The sequence below is a fragment of the Dreissena polymorpha genome, chromosome 4 (genome assembly GCF_020536995.1).
Source record: "Dreissena polymorpha isolate Duluth1 chromosome 4, UMN_Dpol_1.0, whole genome shotgun sequence".
NCBI lineage: Eukaryota > Metazoa > Mollusca > Bivalvia > Myida > Dreissenidae > Dreissena > Dreissena polymorpha.
The window spans coordinates 74,263,798-74,280,184 of NC_068358.1; the positions used below are offsets into that span (position 1 = coordinate 74,263,798).

At 33.5% G+C, this 16,387-nt stretch overlaps 1 protein-coding gene across 1 annotated transcript in view; it reads left to right on the top strand.

Annotated features, from left to right (window-relative positions):
• Positions 1–16,268, top strand: part of LOC127880289 (girdin-like) — a 163,806-nt gene extending 147,538 nt beyond the window's left edge. Inside the window, exons 40-42 of the mRNA XM_052427637.1 lie at positions 1,743–1,775; positions 5,029–5,231; positions 11,869–16,268. Of these exons, the coding sequence (XP_052283597.1) occupies positions 1,743–1,775; positions 5,029–5,191 (196 nt within the window). The 3' untranslated portion in view covers positions 5,192–5,231; positions 11,869–16,268. The remainder of the gene's footprint in view (positions 1–1,742; positions 1,776–5,028; positions 5,232–11,868) is intronic.
• Positions 16,269–16,387: the final 119 nt, after the last annotated feature.

Here is a 16,387-nt window from a genome sequence, read left to right on the forward strand (position 1 = left end):
CCCGGGTTCAAAGTGCCATTTGCACATTAATTCCTTAAACCCGGGTTCAAGACTTTGAACCGTGGTTTAAAGTCTCTTAACTATATAGTTAAGAAACGACCAATGTAATCTTGACATTTGCCTTCTATTTATGGTTTAAGCTCCGCTGATTGGTTGTCTCTGAATTATGTAGATATGAGATTTGTATCTTATTTTAGACACACTTTGAACCGCGGTTCAAACTCTTGAACTCGGGTTTAAGGAATAAGTGTGCAAACGGCACTTTGAACTCGGGTTCAAAGTCTCTTAACCCTATAGTTAACTGTTAAATGATTAATGTGCATTCCGCGTGTCATAACCCCAGTTTAAGACTTTGAACCGCAGTTTAAGACTTTGAACCGCAGTTCAAAGTCTCTTAATCCTATAGTTAAGAGAGGAATTAATGTGCAAACGGCACTTTGAACTCCGGTTCAAAGTTTCTTAACTATATAACTAATTGTTAAATGATTGATACATGTGCATTCGCGCCTCTTAACTGCAGTTTAAGACTTTGAACCACAGTTTAAAGTCTCTTAACCCTATAGTTAAGAGATGACCAATGAAGTCGCGGCATTTACCTTCTAATTGTGGTTTAAGCTCCGCTGATTGGTTGTCTCAGATAACAGATTTGTATCTGTTTTTAGACACACTTTAAACTGGGGTTCAAAGAGTTGAACCCGGGTTTAAGGAAATTATGTGCAAACAGCACTTTGAACACGGGATTAAAGTCTCTTAACTGTATAGTTAACTGTTAAACCGCGGTTTAAGGAATTAATGTGCATTTCGCTTGCCATACTCAATTGGTTCTGACAGATCAAAAGGACGTAGAACACTGAGGTTCATCAAACATGATACATGTATGCTAAAAAAATCAGGCACTCTTAAAATCTGACACCAGAATAAAACCTTCTAATATTTGTTTATTTTACATGTACGCTCATCAAGTTGTGTTCATTTTCAAATTTCAATTAAGTATTTTAATTTGTTAATCAGTTTAATATGTATTTTTACCCAAGAAGTTTTGCTCATTTTCAAATTTCAATTACTTATTTTTAATTGTTCAATGTGTATTTTTACCCAATAATTGTAAATATTAATCTTTTTATTAAAATTTAATGGGTATGTACGCCTGTATGCATGTTATCTGCGGGCCTGAATACAATTTGCTTTAGGGAAGAAATTTTTAATTGTTGGGGCAAACTTTATTTTAACAAATTATATATGTATATCAGACCATCACTAAGCAACTTGGAACAATCAAAATTGCTTCTCTGCTATAACAAGGCTCCATTTAATTTTGAGAGAAACAAATAACATAATCTCTTTTCTGACCTAATGTTAAAACCAACTGTGGATCCAACAAGGCAATCTAAATTATGGTTTTACTTGCTTTTGATCACATATCCCTTCTCATATCCAAAACACACTCTGCCTTTTTTAAATGCAAAAATTATTATTTTTTTGTAGATAATTTATTTCAAGTCACTTTCTAAAATAAATTTTGTTATATATCTAAATAATTACACTTATATTCAAATATTGTTGCCCATATATGTATTTCCTCATGCAGGCCATCAATATCTTTGTCAAAAGGTCACAATTCTTCCTTTTAATGTTAGTTGATAGAAAATTTTCATTGTAATGGGGTAATTGTTTGCAAGTATCGCTTTGAGACCTTTGCAATGCTTGCCATCCTCATCATTGGTATCACCTCACCTTTGTAGTGGCGCCTGGCTTCGAGTGACCTTTGCAGATCAGTAAGTTGTTTTTCCCAGGTGTCCATTGGTTTCCTTGCAGTATTGCCCATCTGCTGTGAATGTCATCTTGGAACATTTTTCTATGTCCCTGTTGTCTTTTGATTGTCTGCCGTGAAATTGATGAAAGAGAATTTTTTTAACTTTATGTTTGTGTCGTTTTTTATATAGCGTCTATAAAAGGGTACGCTTTCATTTGCTTGTACCGAATATGGTGAAATCTCAGCTTTTATGGTATTTTCTGTGTCATGAAGTGTCTGCTTAATATTAAATACGTTGTAGACAGGAAATGTGATACTGGATCCATGTATCAGCCTTAATGGTCTCATAATGACCTCCTGTTTGTAAAGTATTTTAATTAGTATCAAAACACATTTCGTCTTCTTTGAAATTGTGTAACGTGTCTTGTTAAATTCTGCAATTGCTTGTTTTTTCAGGCATGGAATGTTTGTTCAGTATTGTTGTTACCATATGTCCCATGATCATGACTGCTTTTACATATGTCAGTTTTCATGTTTTGCTTGTTATGTGGTCATTGTTTGAAACAATCGTTTGATAATTTGCAAGCTATTGTCTGTTGTACCAGTGATTGGTTATGTTTATTGTCCCCTACCGGTGAAACCGGAGGGGACTTATGGTTTGCGCTCAGATGTCTGTCAGTCAGTCTGTCAGTCAGTCAGTCTGTCTGTAACACTTTTCTGGATCCTGCGATAACTTTGAAAGTTCTTCATACTTTTATGCCCCCCTTTGAAGAAGAGGGGGTATATTGTTTTGCACATGTTGGTAGGTCGGTCCGCCCGTCCGTCGGTCGGCCCGTCCACCAGAAGGTTTCCGGATGATAACTCAAGAAGGCTTAGGCCTAGGATCATGAAACTTCATAGGTACATTGATCATGACTGGCAGATGACCCCTATTGATTTTCAGGTTACTAGGTCAAAGGTCAAGGTCACAGTGACTCGAAACAGTAAAACGGTTTACGGATGATAACTCAAGAATTCTTAAGCCTAGGATCATGAAACTTCATAGGTACATTGATCATGACTGGCAGATGACCCCTAATGATTTTCAGGCCACTAGGTCAAAGGTCAAGGTCAAAGTCACTCAAAACAGTAAAATGGTTTCCTGATGATAACTCAAGAATAATTAGGCCTAGGATCATGAAACTTCATAGGTAAATTGATCATGACTGGCAGATGACCCCTATTGATTTTCAGGTCACTAGGTCAAAGGTCAAGGTCACAGTGACAAAAAATGTATTCACACAATGGCTGCCACTACAACTGACAGCCCATATTTCATTCATTGTATGTGTGTCCAAAAACTTTTACCTTGGTTAAAGTTTGATAACTTGCAATATTGAAGATAGCAACTTCATATTTGGCATGCATGTGTATCTCACTGAGCTGCACATTTTGAGTGGTGAAAAGTCAAGGTCAAGGTCATCTTTCAAGGTCAAAGGTCAAATATCATTGTATTTTTCTTTTCTAAAACTTTAACCCATTTATGCCTAGTAGACTCCAGCTAAATTGGATCAATTTATCATGACTGGCAGATGACCCCTATTGATTTTCAGATCACTAGGTCTAAGGTCAAGGTCACAGTGACAAAAAATGTCTTCACACAATGGCTTCCACTACAACTGACAGCCCATATGGGGGGCATGCATGTTTTACAAACAGCCCTTGTTTCATGAAACTTGAAACATGGATAGATGGCAATATGGAGATTATGCACGTCATTTCATTTTGTTCCTGTGTCAAGAATTCTGGTTGCTATGGCAACAAATATTAAAAAATAAATTTAAAAAATACTGACAATGGTGGAGTTTCACCGGTAGGGGACCATATTGCTTGGCAATCTCTTGTTATAAATTTCATTCACTGTAGAATTATGATGACTTTTAATGGATCAACAAATGTGTGCATATTTGTTCTATAATTGTCTTCATTATTTGTTTGAGTGTAGGATCATGATCATTGTAAAAGGAAATATTCTCTCAAATTTAGTTTAACACTTTTTAGATGTTGAGGTTAATATCTGTACATGTTTCTTTCATGGTCCTAAATTGGTATTTCAAGCATCACAGGGTATCCGCAACATTCATTCAAAACAGTAATATATTGCAAATATCATTATTTTAAATTGTGACTCTTTATAACCAAAATAGAATAACTGTGAAGAAATGTGTAAATTATTTTGTGTTGCTGCGTAGTTGTTGTCATGGGAACAATTTCCAAATATGTTTATCCCAAAATCAAACTGACAGGACCACATGGATGAAATGAAGCATGTTATCTCAACAACAAGCTTGGCTTTGAGTGTGGTTTTCATTAACAAATTTTAAGATGTTGAACTGTATGCCTATGGTCAATGTACATGGAGTTAGGAACAAAATAAATGAGGCCATGACGCAAATAATAATCAGACATGCCAACATGTCTAGCAGTTCTCTGCTGTGAATAAAATTATAGACACTACATGTGTACAAATTAATGCATGATCAAACATGTTTATTTCACATTTGGTTAATGGGTAGGTTTTCAAAATATATAGTTTCATCATCTTATAAATGCACCTCTTTATTTGGATTTTTTTATATCACAATATAGATGGTGTTGACAATTATAAATTATCATTGTAGCATGAATTATATTAGTTTTCAGTGTAAATACTAATGTAGTTAGATACTGCAAAAACCAAGAAGTTTTGTTTTGCACTATATTTAATTTTTGTGAGTACCCTATATACAACTATGAGTATGACTATTGTATCGAAAATGCTACAAGCCTTCTTCCATGTAGCATATAACCATTTATGTAGTTTTATGTAGAATTCACTAATGATTTATTCTAAACATTTGGTTCCTTATTCTTTTAATTGGTTATTAAGTAAAAGTTAAATGTGCAATCCATGCAATAAATTCAAATTCTATTTCCTGTACTAAATTGTCATACCATGAATGTTTTGAACCTGTTACAAATAAATGATGGTTATCTATATAGATGATGTATGGTGATTTTATTTTCAGAATTATATGTTAGTTTGAATGCTTTGTCATGAAGTCATTCATTCCCATTTTCGTTTATGTTCAGGGGGTCTTCAGTTATTAAAACTGCTGATGCCTTTAAAAGACAATTCTAATAGATAACTTAGTTTATGTTTTTGTAATATGTACCATTTTAAGGACCCTTACAATCCATTACATTTCTTATTTATGTAATTCAAATTAATATTATTTTACACTTTCTATTTTCAGAACTGCAGCACAACGACCGAAATTATCTGTTAGCCCTCCAAAAATTACTAGCAAGATCATAGCCAATCTGTTAAAAACGTCACCGTTGTCAAGGGAGACACATATGACCTTTACCCCACCAGAGAGCCCCTTGTCACCTTCTGCACTGCCTGATAACTTGTGACCTTTGACCTTTATGCACCCTTGACCTATATGTGCACCAGGTGAACATGCTTTGTAGCTTGAAAGTGGAATGGTTCTTGGGCATGTATTTGAATGTTCCATGTTGTAAAAAGTAAATTTAACCAAGAAGTATAGACTTATTTTACTTTAACTGATAACAATGTTCTAACCAAGTTGAAATATCTAACACAATTTTATAAATCATAGAGGTACTGGTTCATTCTAGCGTTTTGAAAATGTTTTGTTTCTTAATAAATAATTTTAAAAATAAAGTGACCTATTTTGTTTAAACTTTTATATAAGGTTTAATCAGGACTTTATTATGAACTAAAATTCTTCTTATTGATTGTCCAGGGTTATTTGAACGCTGCAAGTAATTTTTTTCTTTCATATATGCATTCAGAACGATTCCATTTTGCTTGTTTTGATCTATTGTGAATAAGAAACACAATTTTTGCCTATTTGTTCAAATTCTGATACCTATTAAAAACCCTCTAACAACCTATTTAGAAACCAACAGTATTTATTTACACTTATATAAGATAACTTAATTTTTGGTCAATTTTATTAAGTTTGAACAAGGCAAAAATATCATGCTGGCTGTTACGCAATCATCTGCACGTATTAAGGCTTGGCTATTTCTTGTTGCTCCTTGTACCGGTATTTTATTTGCTTTCTTCAATAATGCAGTTTGCCCCATGTAAACAAAACATAGATGTGATTGCAGTGGTTTGCATAGTTTAATGCTCAATTTTTAGCTTTGTAAAGTTGTATATTTTGTGTGTGTTTTCTTGTCTGTTTAATGCTGCAATTTATAATTTCATTTGAAGAAATAATCAACAAAGAAACACAAAATTTGTTCAAAACATAAGCAGGTGGACATAATTTGCTTATGAGTATTAGAACTTACATTTATCAAATAGTACCTTAAAATAAGTTTTAAATAATAAGTTATTTTTTCACAAATTCTGCACTTATGCATGTTGTGAAGTTTGTAATTTTGTTACATGCTATGCATGTCATTACTATTATTACTATTGTTTCATGCACTAAAATCCAACATAATTTTGTTCAACCTCTCTGACACTTATTAAAACTAATAAAAATGATCTGAGGAAGATGCTTCTTTGGCTGATTGGAAATGTCACATTCAAATTGATTTTCTTAAAATGGTTATGCATGAAGTCATCAAAATTTTGTACAAAATGAACAAAATAAAATAAAACTGGTAAAACATTTGTAAATATCAATCTAGAATTAAAGTGGAGAAGAACTTTAACCAAATACATTCATATTACAGTGCAAAACTATTTCATGTTAATTACACATCTCTATGGTATACACTAATTCCCTGTAAAAGGCGGAGAGATACAGAATTGGTGTTGTCCGACCGTCTGTCAGTCTGACCCTCTGTCACATAAAAAAATTAATGTGGTGGGGATATCAATTCAATGAATTGGCTTGAGAAATCAATTTCACTTCTCATGTTTTTGACATAACAAAAAAAGGGGACAAGTTTGATTGAAAATGTATGTAAAGAAAAATATATATTGTGTATGTTAATATTTAGGTCTGTTTATTATATTTAAAAGGTAAGAACAATTTAAAATTTAAAAACAGATTCAAATACTTGTTTGCCTTTTTAAGCTCCCCCAAAATTATTTTGTGGGAAGCATATAGTCGCCGCTTCGTCTGTCCGTGTGTGTGTGTGTGTCTGTCTGTCCGTCCGTGCACAATTTTTGTTCGGGCTGTTTCTCAGCAACTAATGACCAGAATTCAATGAAACTTTATTGGAAGCTTCACTACCAAGAGGAGATGTGCATATTATCAGCGGGTTCTGGTCGGATGATTTTTCACAGAGTTATGGCCCTTTGAAATTTTCTATAAAAAAATTCTCCCCCCAACTACTGTGCCCTCAAGACGTTTCCTTTTATCTGAATATATAGTGCAATATTGTGACCAAAAAAAAACTTTGGGGAGCATCACTCGTCTCCGACGGTTCCTTATTTTGATTCATGGTACAGGCCTTTACCAAAACAAATAATCTTGTTACTTAAAGACAGCAGTTTATTTTCTAGTATTTAAGCAAAGGCTGATATTTGCAGAGACATTGGGTAATATTTAACTTTTCCTATCTAATGTAATTATCTAGAGACATTGGCCAAAACGTCACAAATCTGGTGTCCCATTTTATATACTTTTGTGCCTTTCCTGGCTTGTTCATGATTGCCAATGATTGTTATTGTCAGGGATTGGCAGAAATAGTAGATTGAAATTGAGAGTTGGTGGTTGTTATTATGTGTCATTTACGAGAGAGATTGTGCTCGGAATGCATTGATGCACTTATTTCCATACTAAAGGCTGCACACTTACAGCAGATATGGTGTTAAATGATTCTAAAATGATACCTCTTAAAAGTATTACACTGCACATGCAGGGCTTTGAAGAAGAAGAAAACTTGAGTGCTATACATGCCAAAGTGGAAACCTAGCAAACATGCTATATTTGGATATAGTTGAGACCAAATTGTTTCATGATCATGATAGAAAGCCTAATTTTGGCTTCCATTAAAGAAAAATGTTTCTTGAAAATTATTTGGTAGAAACAGTTATGAAGCTTCTTTGGTACTTGGTGTTTTAAATTTAAACTTGAAGTTTTAAAAGTGCACTTGCTTTTTCATATTCTTTACCTAAGTATGGAACTTTATTTTCTTTATAAATTGCAGCATATAAGGTGCTGTTTGAGTAATTGTCCCTAGTTAATCTGTACATTAAAATTGTGTGTGGAGAACTTCTAAAAAACTTACGAAGGTATCAACTAAAATTCTTATTGCAAGATTATAGATCTCATTTAGCGCAATTATTTTATACTTTTGTTCTAAATATAGTGCAGTAAGGTCTGTTTTTAATCTTGTTTTATGAAAGTAGCTTTAAGTGCAAAATGTTCAAGAAGTTTGGCAACATTTTATTATTAATAGCTTTACGTGCAAAATATTCAAAAAGTTTGGCAATATTCTATTATTAATAACTATTTAAATCTTAAATATGTGGCTTGAATAGTAATATTTTAATCGGTGTTATTGGTCATGTACAAATTATATAAAAAAGCAGGATTTTTTAATATTTATGTAATGTCATGCATTTTATTTGTAATGTTTGTTTTCATTCAATATATATTAGTGCACTAAAGCTAACAAATAACCAAATATTCACCATGCATTTTCAACTTAATATCAGAGATTATGGTTAGTTTTGACTCAAGAAGATATTTTGACAGATTTAATACAAAAGCGCATGAAAGTAACATTAAAACAAGGTTGTTGACCATATTTTTATGTCCCCCACTATAGTAGTGGGGGACATATTGTTTTTGCCCTGTTGGTCTGTCTGTCTGTTTGCGCCAACTTTAACATTTTGCAATAACTTTTGCTATATTGAAGATAGCAACTTCATATTTGGCATGCATGTGTATCTCATGAAGCTGCACATTTTGAGTTGTGAAAGGTCAAGGTCATCCTTCAAGGTCAGAGGTCAAATATATGTGGCCAAAATCGCTCATTTTATGAATACTTTTGCAATATTGATGATAGCAACTTGATATTTGGCATGCATGTGTATCTCATGGAGCTGCACATTTTGAGTGGTGAAAGGTCAAGGTCATCCTTCAAGGTCAGAGGTCAAATAAATGTGGCCCTAATCGCTTATTTTATAAATACTTTTGCAATATTGAAGATAGCAACTTGATATTTGGCATGCATGTGCATGTCATGGAGCTGCACATTTTGAGTGGTGAAAGGTCAAGGTCATCCTTTAAGGTCAGAGATCAAATATATGTGGCCCAAATCGCTTATTTTATGAATACTTTTGCAATATTGAAGATAGCAACTTGATATTTGGCATGCATGTGTATCTCATGGAGCTGCACATTTTGAGTGGTGAAAGGTCAAGGTCATCCTTCACAATGTCAAGGTCATCCTACAAGGTCAAACATCATATAGGGGGACATTGTGTTTCACAAACACATCTTGTTTAATTCATTTTCACATACCCGGTAGTATTTTTATGCGTTATCAGATTTAAAATTGATCCAATATTATAAAAAATTCACCAAAACAGCAGCAACTGTTAGAACATTGATATTACATATAATTACCTTATTTTTAACCAGGTTTTCCGAAGGAAAAAACTGGTTATTAGATTGGCGAATGCGGGCGGGCTGGCGGGCTGGCTGGCGGGCGGGCGGAACAAGCTTGTCCGGGCCATAACTATGTCGTTCATTGTCAGATTTTAAAATCATTTGGCACATTTGTTCACCATCATTGGACGGTGTGTCGCGCGAAATAATTACGTCGATATCTCCAAGGTCAAGGTCACACTTTGAGTTCAAAGGTCAAAAATGGCCATAAATGAGCTTGTCCTGGCCATAACTATGTCATTCATTGTGAGATTTTAAAATCATTTGGCACATTTGTTCACCATCATGGGACGGTGTGTCGCATGAAAGAATCACGTCAATATCTCCAATGTCAAGGTCGCCACGACTAAAAATAGATTATAAAGAAAAAAAAAAAAATTACAAAGGGGGTTAATTTTGTTTGTTTATTTCAAAAGTTCAGTTTGAGTTTTCTCCCTTTATCAGATTTTTTTTCACAATGAAAACCTGGTTTTGTGACAATTTCGTCCCTTGTTCTATGATGAATTTGTATAGGGCAATTTCATATTTGTGTTCCAAGATGAATAGTCCAAAGAGTTTATAGTATGAGGATAACTCCTGTTAATTTCTTGACAATATCTGGCTTTGAAATTTTGATCAATACATACTAGTGGGCAGATATTAACAACAACTTTAATATTATTTTCATCATTATAGCATGGCAGACGCCGGGATGTGCATTTTTCAGACGATGTGCGTAAAAAACACCTTGTGTGTTTGCATAAAATACCTTGGTTGATGGGTTAAATGTCAATATTTTTACACCATGTTTGCCGTTAATTTGTGCTTTCCATTTGTATCTCCCTCCTCATTATCCCTTTCAATTTTGTGAAATGAGCCTTTTTGCCAATCTTTGAATTACAGTCTGTTTGATGTGTTGGCCATTGGACATAAAAGCTTTTATCACCTTTAGAATAAATGAGTTTGTGGTATCAGTAAAAGATGTTGTATCAAAGAATTTATTTAAGGAGAGTAATTTCTGATAATTTTTTTTAGGTAAGATCAGTAGATGTGGTTTGTTAGATTTTTCCTCTGCCAATCGATAAAATTATGTACAAAATCATCTATTCACAATTTAATCAATCTTTCATTTCCATTTTCAATACATAAGCTTTGTAATCCATCAATTGCAACGTGGATCATAACTTAATTGTTTCACCTCTGTATTAAACATATCATTTCAGTTTAATATAAACAAAGTTCCATCATATAATTGATAAAACATTGTAACTACATCAGCAGAAGGATTCACTTGTTTTGTATAAATCAATGCACCACGCATTAGTTGCACTGTTTCTAAAAATCTATTTATCATAGTATATATTATGAAAAGTCTATATTTTGATTAACACAATAAACATAAACTCCCTTTTTTGGCATGATGCTGGTATATATTCACTTATGAAATGGCTATTTTCTCCATTAAACAATTGACTGTTTTTGAAATTTATTTATAATTTTCTTAAATGTCAAAAGAATTTTGTGTAAAATGACTCAAATATGCATTATTCAATTGACTAAATGGGAAGAGCTAATTCAATATATATGTTTTGTATTTATTATTAAATAGTTCAGTATGAATGTGTTCAAAATTTGTATGTATTTGAGCCTTTCTCTGGGAAAACAGGGTTCAATTAAGTGTGCGCAGATGATTCTTTTCCCTTTATGGTAATTTCGTTTAAAGGAAGTTGCTTGTTATAGAAAAATCCAGTAAAGGTGGAAAGTTTTGTCACTTATTAGCTTATGTATACTGCTAAGGCTAATCAGTGACAACACTTTATGCACATGAGTTAAGCCTACCCTTTTCAGAATGAGGCTCAATTGTTGCTTGCCAACATTGACCTGGTACTCTTTTAACATTAACAAGGCTATTGTCAAGCAATATGGTTCCCTACCGGCTCCACCATTGTCAGAAATTCCACCATTTTCAGAGTTATTTTTTTTGGTTGCCATAGCAACCACAATTTTTGTCGTAGGAACAAAATGAAATGACATGCATAATATCCATATTGTCATCTATCCATGTTGCAAGTTTCATGAAAAAATATTAAGAACTTTTAAAGTTATTGCAGAATCCAGAAAAGTGTGACAGACAGACAGACTCACAGACAGACTCAGAGACGCACAAAGCGCAAACCATAAGTCCCCTCCAGTGAAAGCGGTAGGGGCAACAAACAGACACTGGATTTTTTTTCTATATTCACGCTCAGTATTGTTCATGTTTCATGAGATAATGAGCAACCTGGAGCAACTAATTAGAATATTCTTGTAATGTATTTCACCTGATTCCAATACAAAAACTTAAAGTATTCCTTTTAATATTACTTGTATGTATTGATGCTGACAGACTGTGTGCCAGTCACTGATGTCTGTGTCGGGTAAGTGTTGGCAAGCTATAATGTGAAGGTAGAACAGGGATATTTTTCACCTTTGCTTAAATAATTGTGTTTCCTATTGTGTCTACAGGTACACGAAAGTACTTAAGATGTAAGCCTGACACGGACAACAAACCAAATACTTCAAATCCACAAAGATGATGGCATCAATAAAACTGTGATATTTAGGCTTGGAGGATCTGCACAGATATTTCTTTATCACGTGGAACTTTTAGGTGCATAAAGAAAAGTTATTCTCAACCAATCAGCTCTTAATTTGTTGTGAGGATATGTTTTACGTTAGGTTTTATTTTATTTCAACTGACAATAACATTGTTTACGTTACTTTAGGTACTTTATGTGGGCTATATGTACTGCTAAAAGGTTAACGCACACATTGTTCAGAGCTAACTCTAGTATGCAATCATACGTATACTAAATATTTGAAAATGTAAATGTCAATGAAATATTAGATACCTTGTTGTAACACATTAGAAACCTCACTGTAATATTGGGGTTTCTTCACTGTAAAATACTCTCAAAATAGGTTTGGGAAATAGCAAGCACTGATGCTGTAAGATAATTGTCTAGTTATATTTGAAGAATTTTAAGGTTTCTTGCAGACAGTGAGTTAAGGATTGCCTTTTTGATGCAAGTTAAAGTCTGCTTCTTTAATTAGACGATAAACAAAAAATACTATTTGACTTGTCTGGCACAACAATTATTGTATAATTATTGTCTGCCGATACTTCTTTTTGTACAAGAAATTGCAGTTTATTTAATAAAGTTTCATATTAATGTTTGTTAAAATATTTCATTTTAAATGATAAAAAATTATAAGAAAAAAAAATATTAACTGCTTCCTATGTATACATAACAAACATTATAAATTTGTTACGGAAGTGTTCAGAAAAATACTGACAAAGAGATATGTGCCATGTCATGAGCCATAAATTGATCTGTATCACGTGCAAAATGGGTCTTATTTTATCATGATGTGGGTCAATTATAATTTTCTTTTTATACCAATGGCTTTTGAGCATTTGTCCAGATTTTTTTTGTTAAATCACATTGTACTGAATTTATGAATTGAGCAAGTTTCGTGTACAGCTACTTCTAAGAGTTTTGGTTTTCCTGAATTATCTGAGAAGTTAATAAAACACTTTCAGACATAGTAAAGTTTTAGAATTTTTTGGCTTGCTCAATGTGTTAAGAAATCTTTCCCCTGAATGCCAGTAATTATGTATGCCTATGTTATGCTTGACAAATGTCATCTTTCAGATGTTATTTCTATTGTTTTTTAAGTGGACATATATTTTGTCAAGAAGATTAGTTATGCAGACATGTCTTCTGTATATATTTTGGAGTAAAATAACTGCCAATGAGTTTTTAAAAGTCTTTTCTTTTTTTATATTATGTCATGGATTGTTTTATACAATGAAACTTTTTTATTAAATTGTTGCTTTAAGATTCTTTGTAAAGTTTTCAATAATTTACATGGTATGTGTATGTTGTATAAAAAAAGAGTTTATAGATTGAGTTAAGAATGTGGGGTAGCAATTCTGTGAACATTCGATTTTTAGTTTAATAGTATTTTAACCAGTCTGTGATATATGGTTTGAAATGTGATATTTGTATACCAAAGTTTTATGTTTACTCTGTCATCATACTTTCTTTGTGATAAAGAAAACATGTGTACTTATCTGCACAAGGTCCCACTTTGATTTTCTGAATAAACATTTTAGTCCTCTGATGTTTTTAGTTCATCTGAGCAGAACGTGCTCATGGTGAGCTTTTGTGATCGCCTTATGTCCGTCGTGCCACGTCCGTCGTCAACATTTTGCATTGTGAACACTCTAGAGGCCACATTTATTGTCTAATCTTCATGAAATTTGGTCAGAAGATTTGTCCCATTGATACCTCGACTGAGTTCGAAACTGGGTCACAGTGGGTCAAAAACTAGGTCACTAGGTCAAAAAAAAGAAAAACCTTGTGAACACTGTAGAAGTCACATTTGATGCCCAATCTTCATGTAACTGTGTCAAAATGTTTGTCTAAATGATATGTTGGTTGAGTTAAAAAATGGTTCCGTTCTGTTGAAAAACATGGCAACCAGGGGGGGGGGGGCAGTATTCCTTATATGGCAATAGAGAAACCTTGTGAACACTCTAGAAGGTACAATTTTCGCCCAACCATCATGAAACTTGGTCAAAATGTTGGTTTCATTGACATCTCAGACGAGTTTAAAATGGTCCAGATCGGTGAAAAAAAAAACGCCAGGGGTTGGGGCATTTTTCCTGATATGGCTATATTGGGCTATAGTAAAATCTTGTTAACATTCTTGAGGCCACATTTATTGTCCAATCTTCATGAAATTTGGCCAGAAGATTTATCCCAATAATATCTTGGAAGAGTTCGAAAATGATGCTGGTTGGTTGAAAAATATGGCCACCAGGGGGTGGGGCATTTTTCCATATATGGCTATAGTAAAACCTTGTTAACACTCTAGAGGCCACATTTATTTTCCGATCTTCATGCAACTTGGTCAGAAGATTTGTCCCAATGATATCTTGGATGAGTTAGAAAATGGTAACTTTTGCTTGAAAAACATGGCTGCCAAGGAGCGGGGCATTTTTCCTTATATGGCTATATATGGCTATAGTAAAATCTTGTTAACACTCTAGAGGCCACATTTATTGTCCAATCTTCATGAAACTTGGTCAGAAGATTCATCTCAATAATATCTTGGACGAGTTCAAAAATGATGCCCTTTGGTTGAAAAACATGGCCACCACGGGGGCGGGGCATTTTTCCTTATATGGCTATAGTAAAACCTTGTTAACACTCTAGGGTTCACATTTATTTCCTATCATCATGAAACTTGGTCAGAAGATTTGTCCCAATGATATCTTGGATGAGTTAGAAAATTGTTTTGGTTGCTTTAAAAACATGGCCACCAGGGGCCGGGCATTTTTCCTTATATGGCTATAGTTAAACCTTGTTAACACTCTAGAAGCCATATTTATTTTCCAATCTTCATTAAATTTGGTCAGAAGATTGGTCTCAATGAAATCTTGGATGAGTTGGAAAATAATTATGTTTGCTTGAAAAACATGGCTTTCAAGGGGCGGGGCAATTTTATTTATAAGGCTATAGTAAAATCTTGTTAACACTCTAGAAGCCACATTTCCTGTCCGATCTTCATGAACTTTGGTCAGAAGATTCAACCCAATAATATCTTGGAAGAGTTCAAAAATGATGCCGGTTGGTTGAAAAACATGGCTGCCAGGGGGTGGGCATTTTTCCTTATATGGCTATAGTAAAACCTTGTTAACTCTCTAGAGGCCACATTTATTTTCGATCTTCAGGAAACTTTGGTTAGAAGATTTGTCCCAGTAATATCTTGTTATCTCAGGTGAGCGACTTTGGGCCTTTCAGTCCCTCTTGTTATAAACTAATATATGTTTTGAAGTGAAACTTTACAATTTACGGTGTTCCTCACAAAAGAACATACATGACAAGTATATTGAATGTATAAATTAGCATTACGACATTATGCCATGTTTTGGTAGCCCATGACTCAAGACTATATTATGCACCATGACATACTGTGAGAAGTTAGCTGATTATTTACCAAATGTGTTGCTGTTTTGAGCACTGTGTCAGTAACAGTAATTTATCCCTCGCCATAGGTGGAGGGATATTGTTTTGGCGTTGTCCGTCCGTCCAGAGCAATATCTTAGAAGTGCTTTGGCGGATTTCATTGAAACTTGGTATGAGTTTATATATGGATAAGAGGATGATGCACGCCAATTGGCATTGTACACCATCTGTTTACAACAGAGTTATGGCCCTTTGTATCTTAAAAAATGCTTTTTTTAGTTTCAAATATAACACTTTTGTGTCCAGAAGCATATTGGCGGGGATATCAATTCAACGAATTTCTTGTTTTCCTGTGATTATATTTTACTATTCAATTTTAACGTTTTTATTATTTTTAAGTTTATTAATAGGTAATTCTTATAAATTGTATTCAGGTTTTAGTTAAATAAAAGCATAATACTTATACAGTGTCTTATGGTATGAATACTACTGGTGTTCTATTTTGATCCTGTAATTTGTCGAACTGTGTCACCTGGATGTTTTGTCTAACAGTTATGATCCTGTAGTTTGTTGAACTTCTTCACCCGGATGTTTTGTTTAACAGTTACCACAGGACGTGTAAGTCTTGTCTATATAACCGATAAACAAAAAAGACGAAAACACTGTTCTCAATAACAAAACAGACTTGTCAGTATTACTTAACAGTTTTTATATGATGTATTTATTATATGTGTTTCAATAATAACCATGTAAAGATGTTAACTAGCCAGTACGATGCTATACAGTATTGCCTTATAGACAGAACATGTAAAAGTGCATTATAAAGTATTTATTTAATCTCTAAATTTGTATGTGATAATTTAGAAAATAAAATATATACAAACACTAGTAGAAGGTTGTTTTATATCCTATATAAATTGATAACAGTACATTTGTGCTTGTAATAAAAGCTCGAAAACCTTACGAGGAGAGAAATTATTGTCACCTATTTAAGGAAAATAACCGAT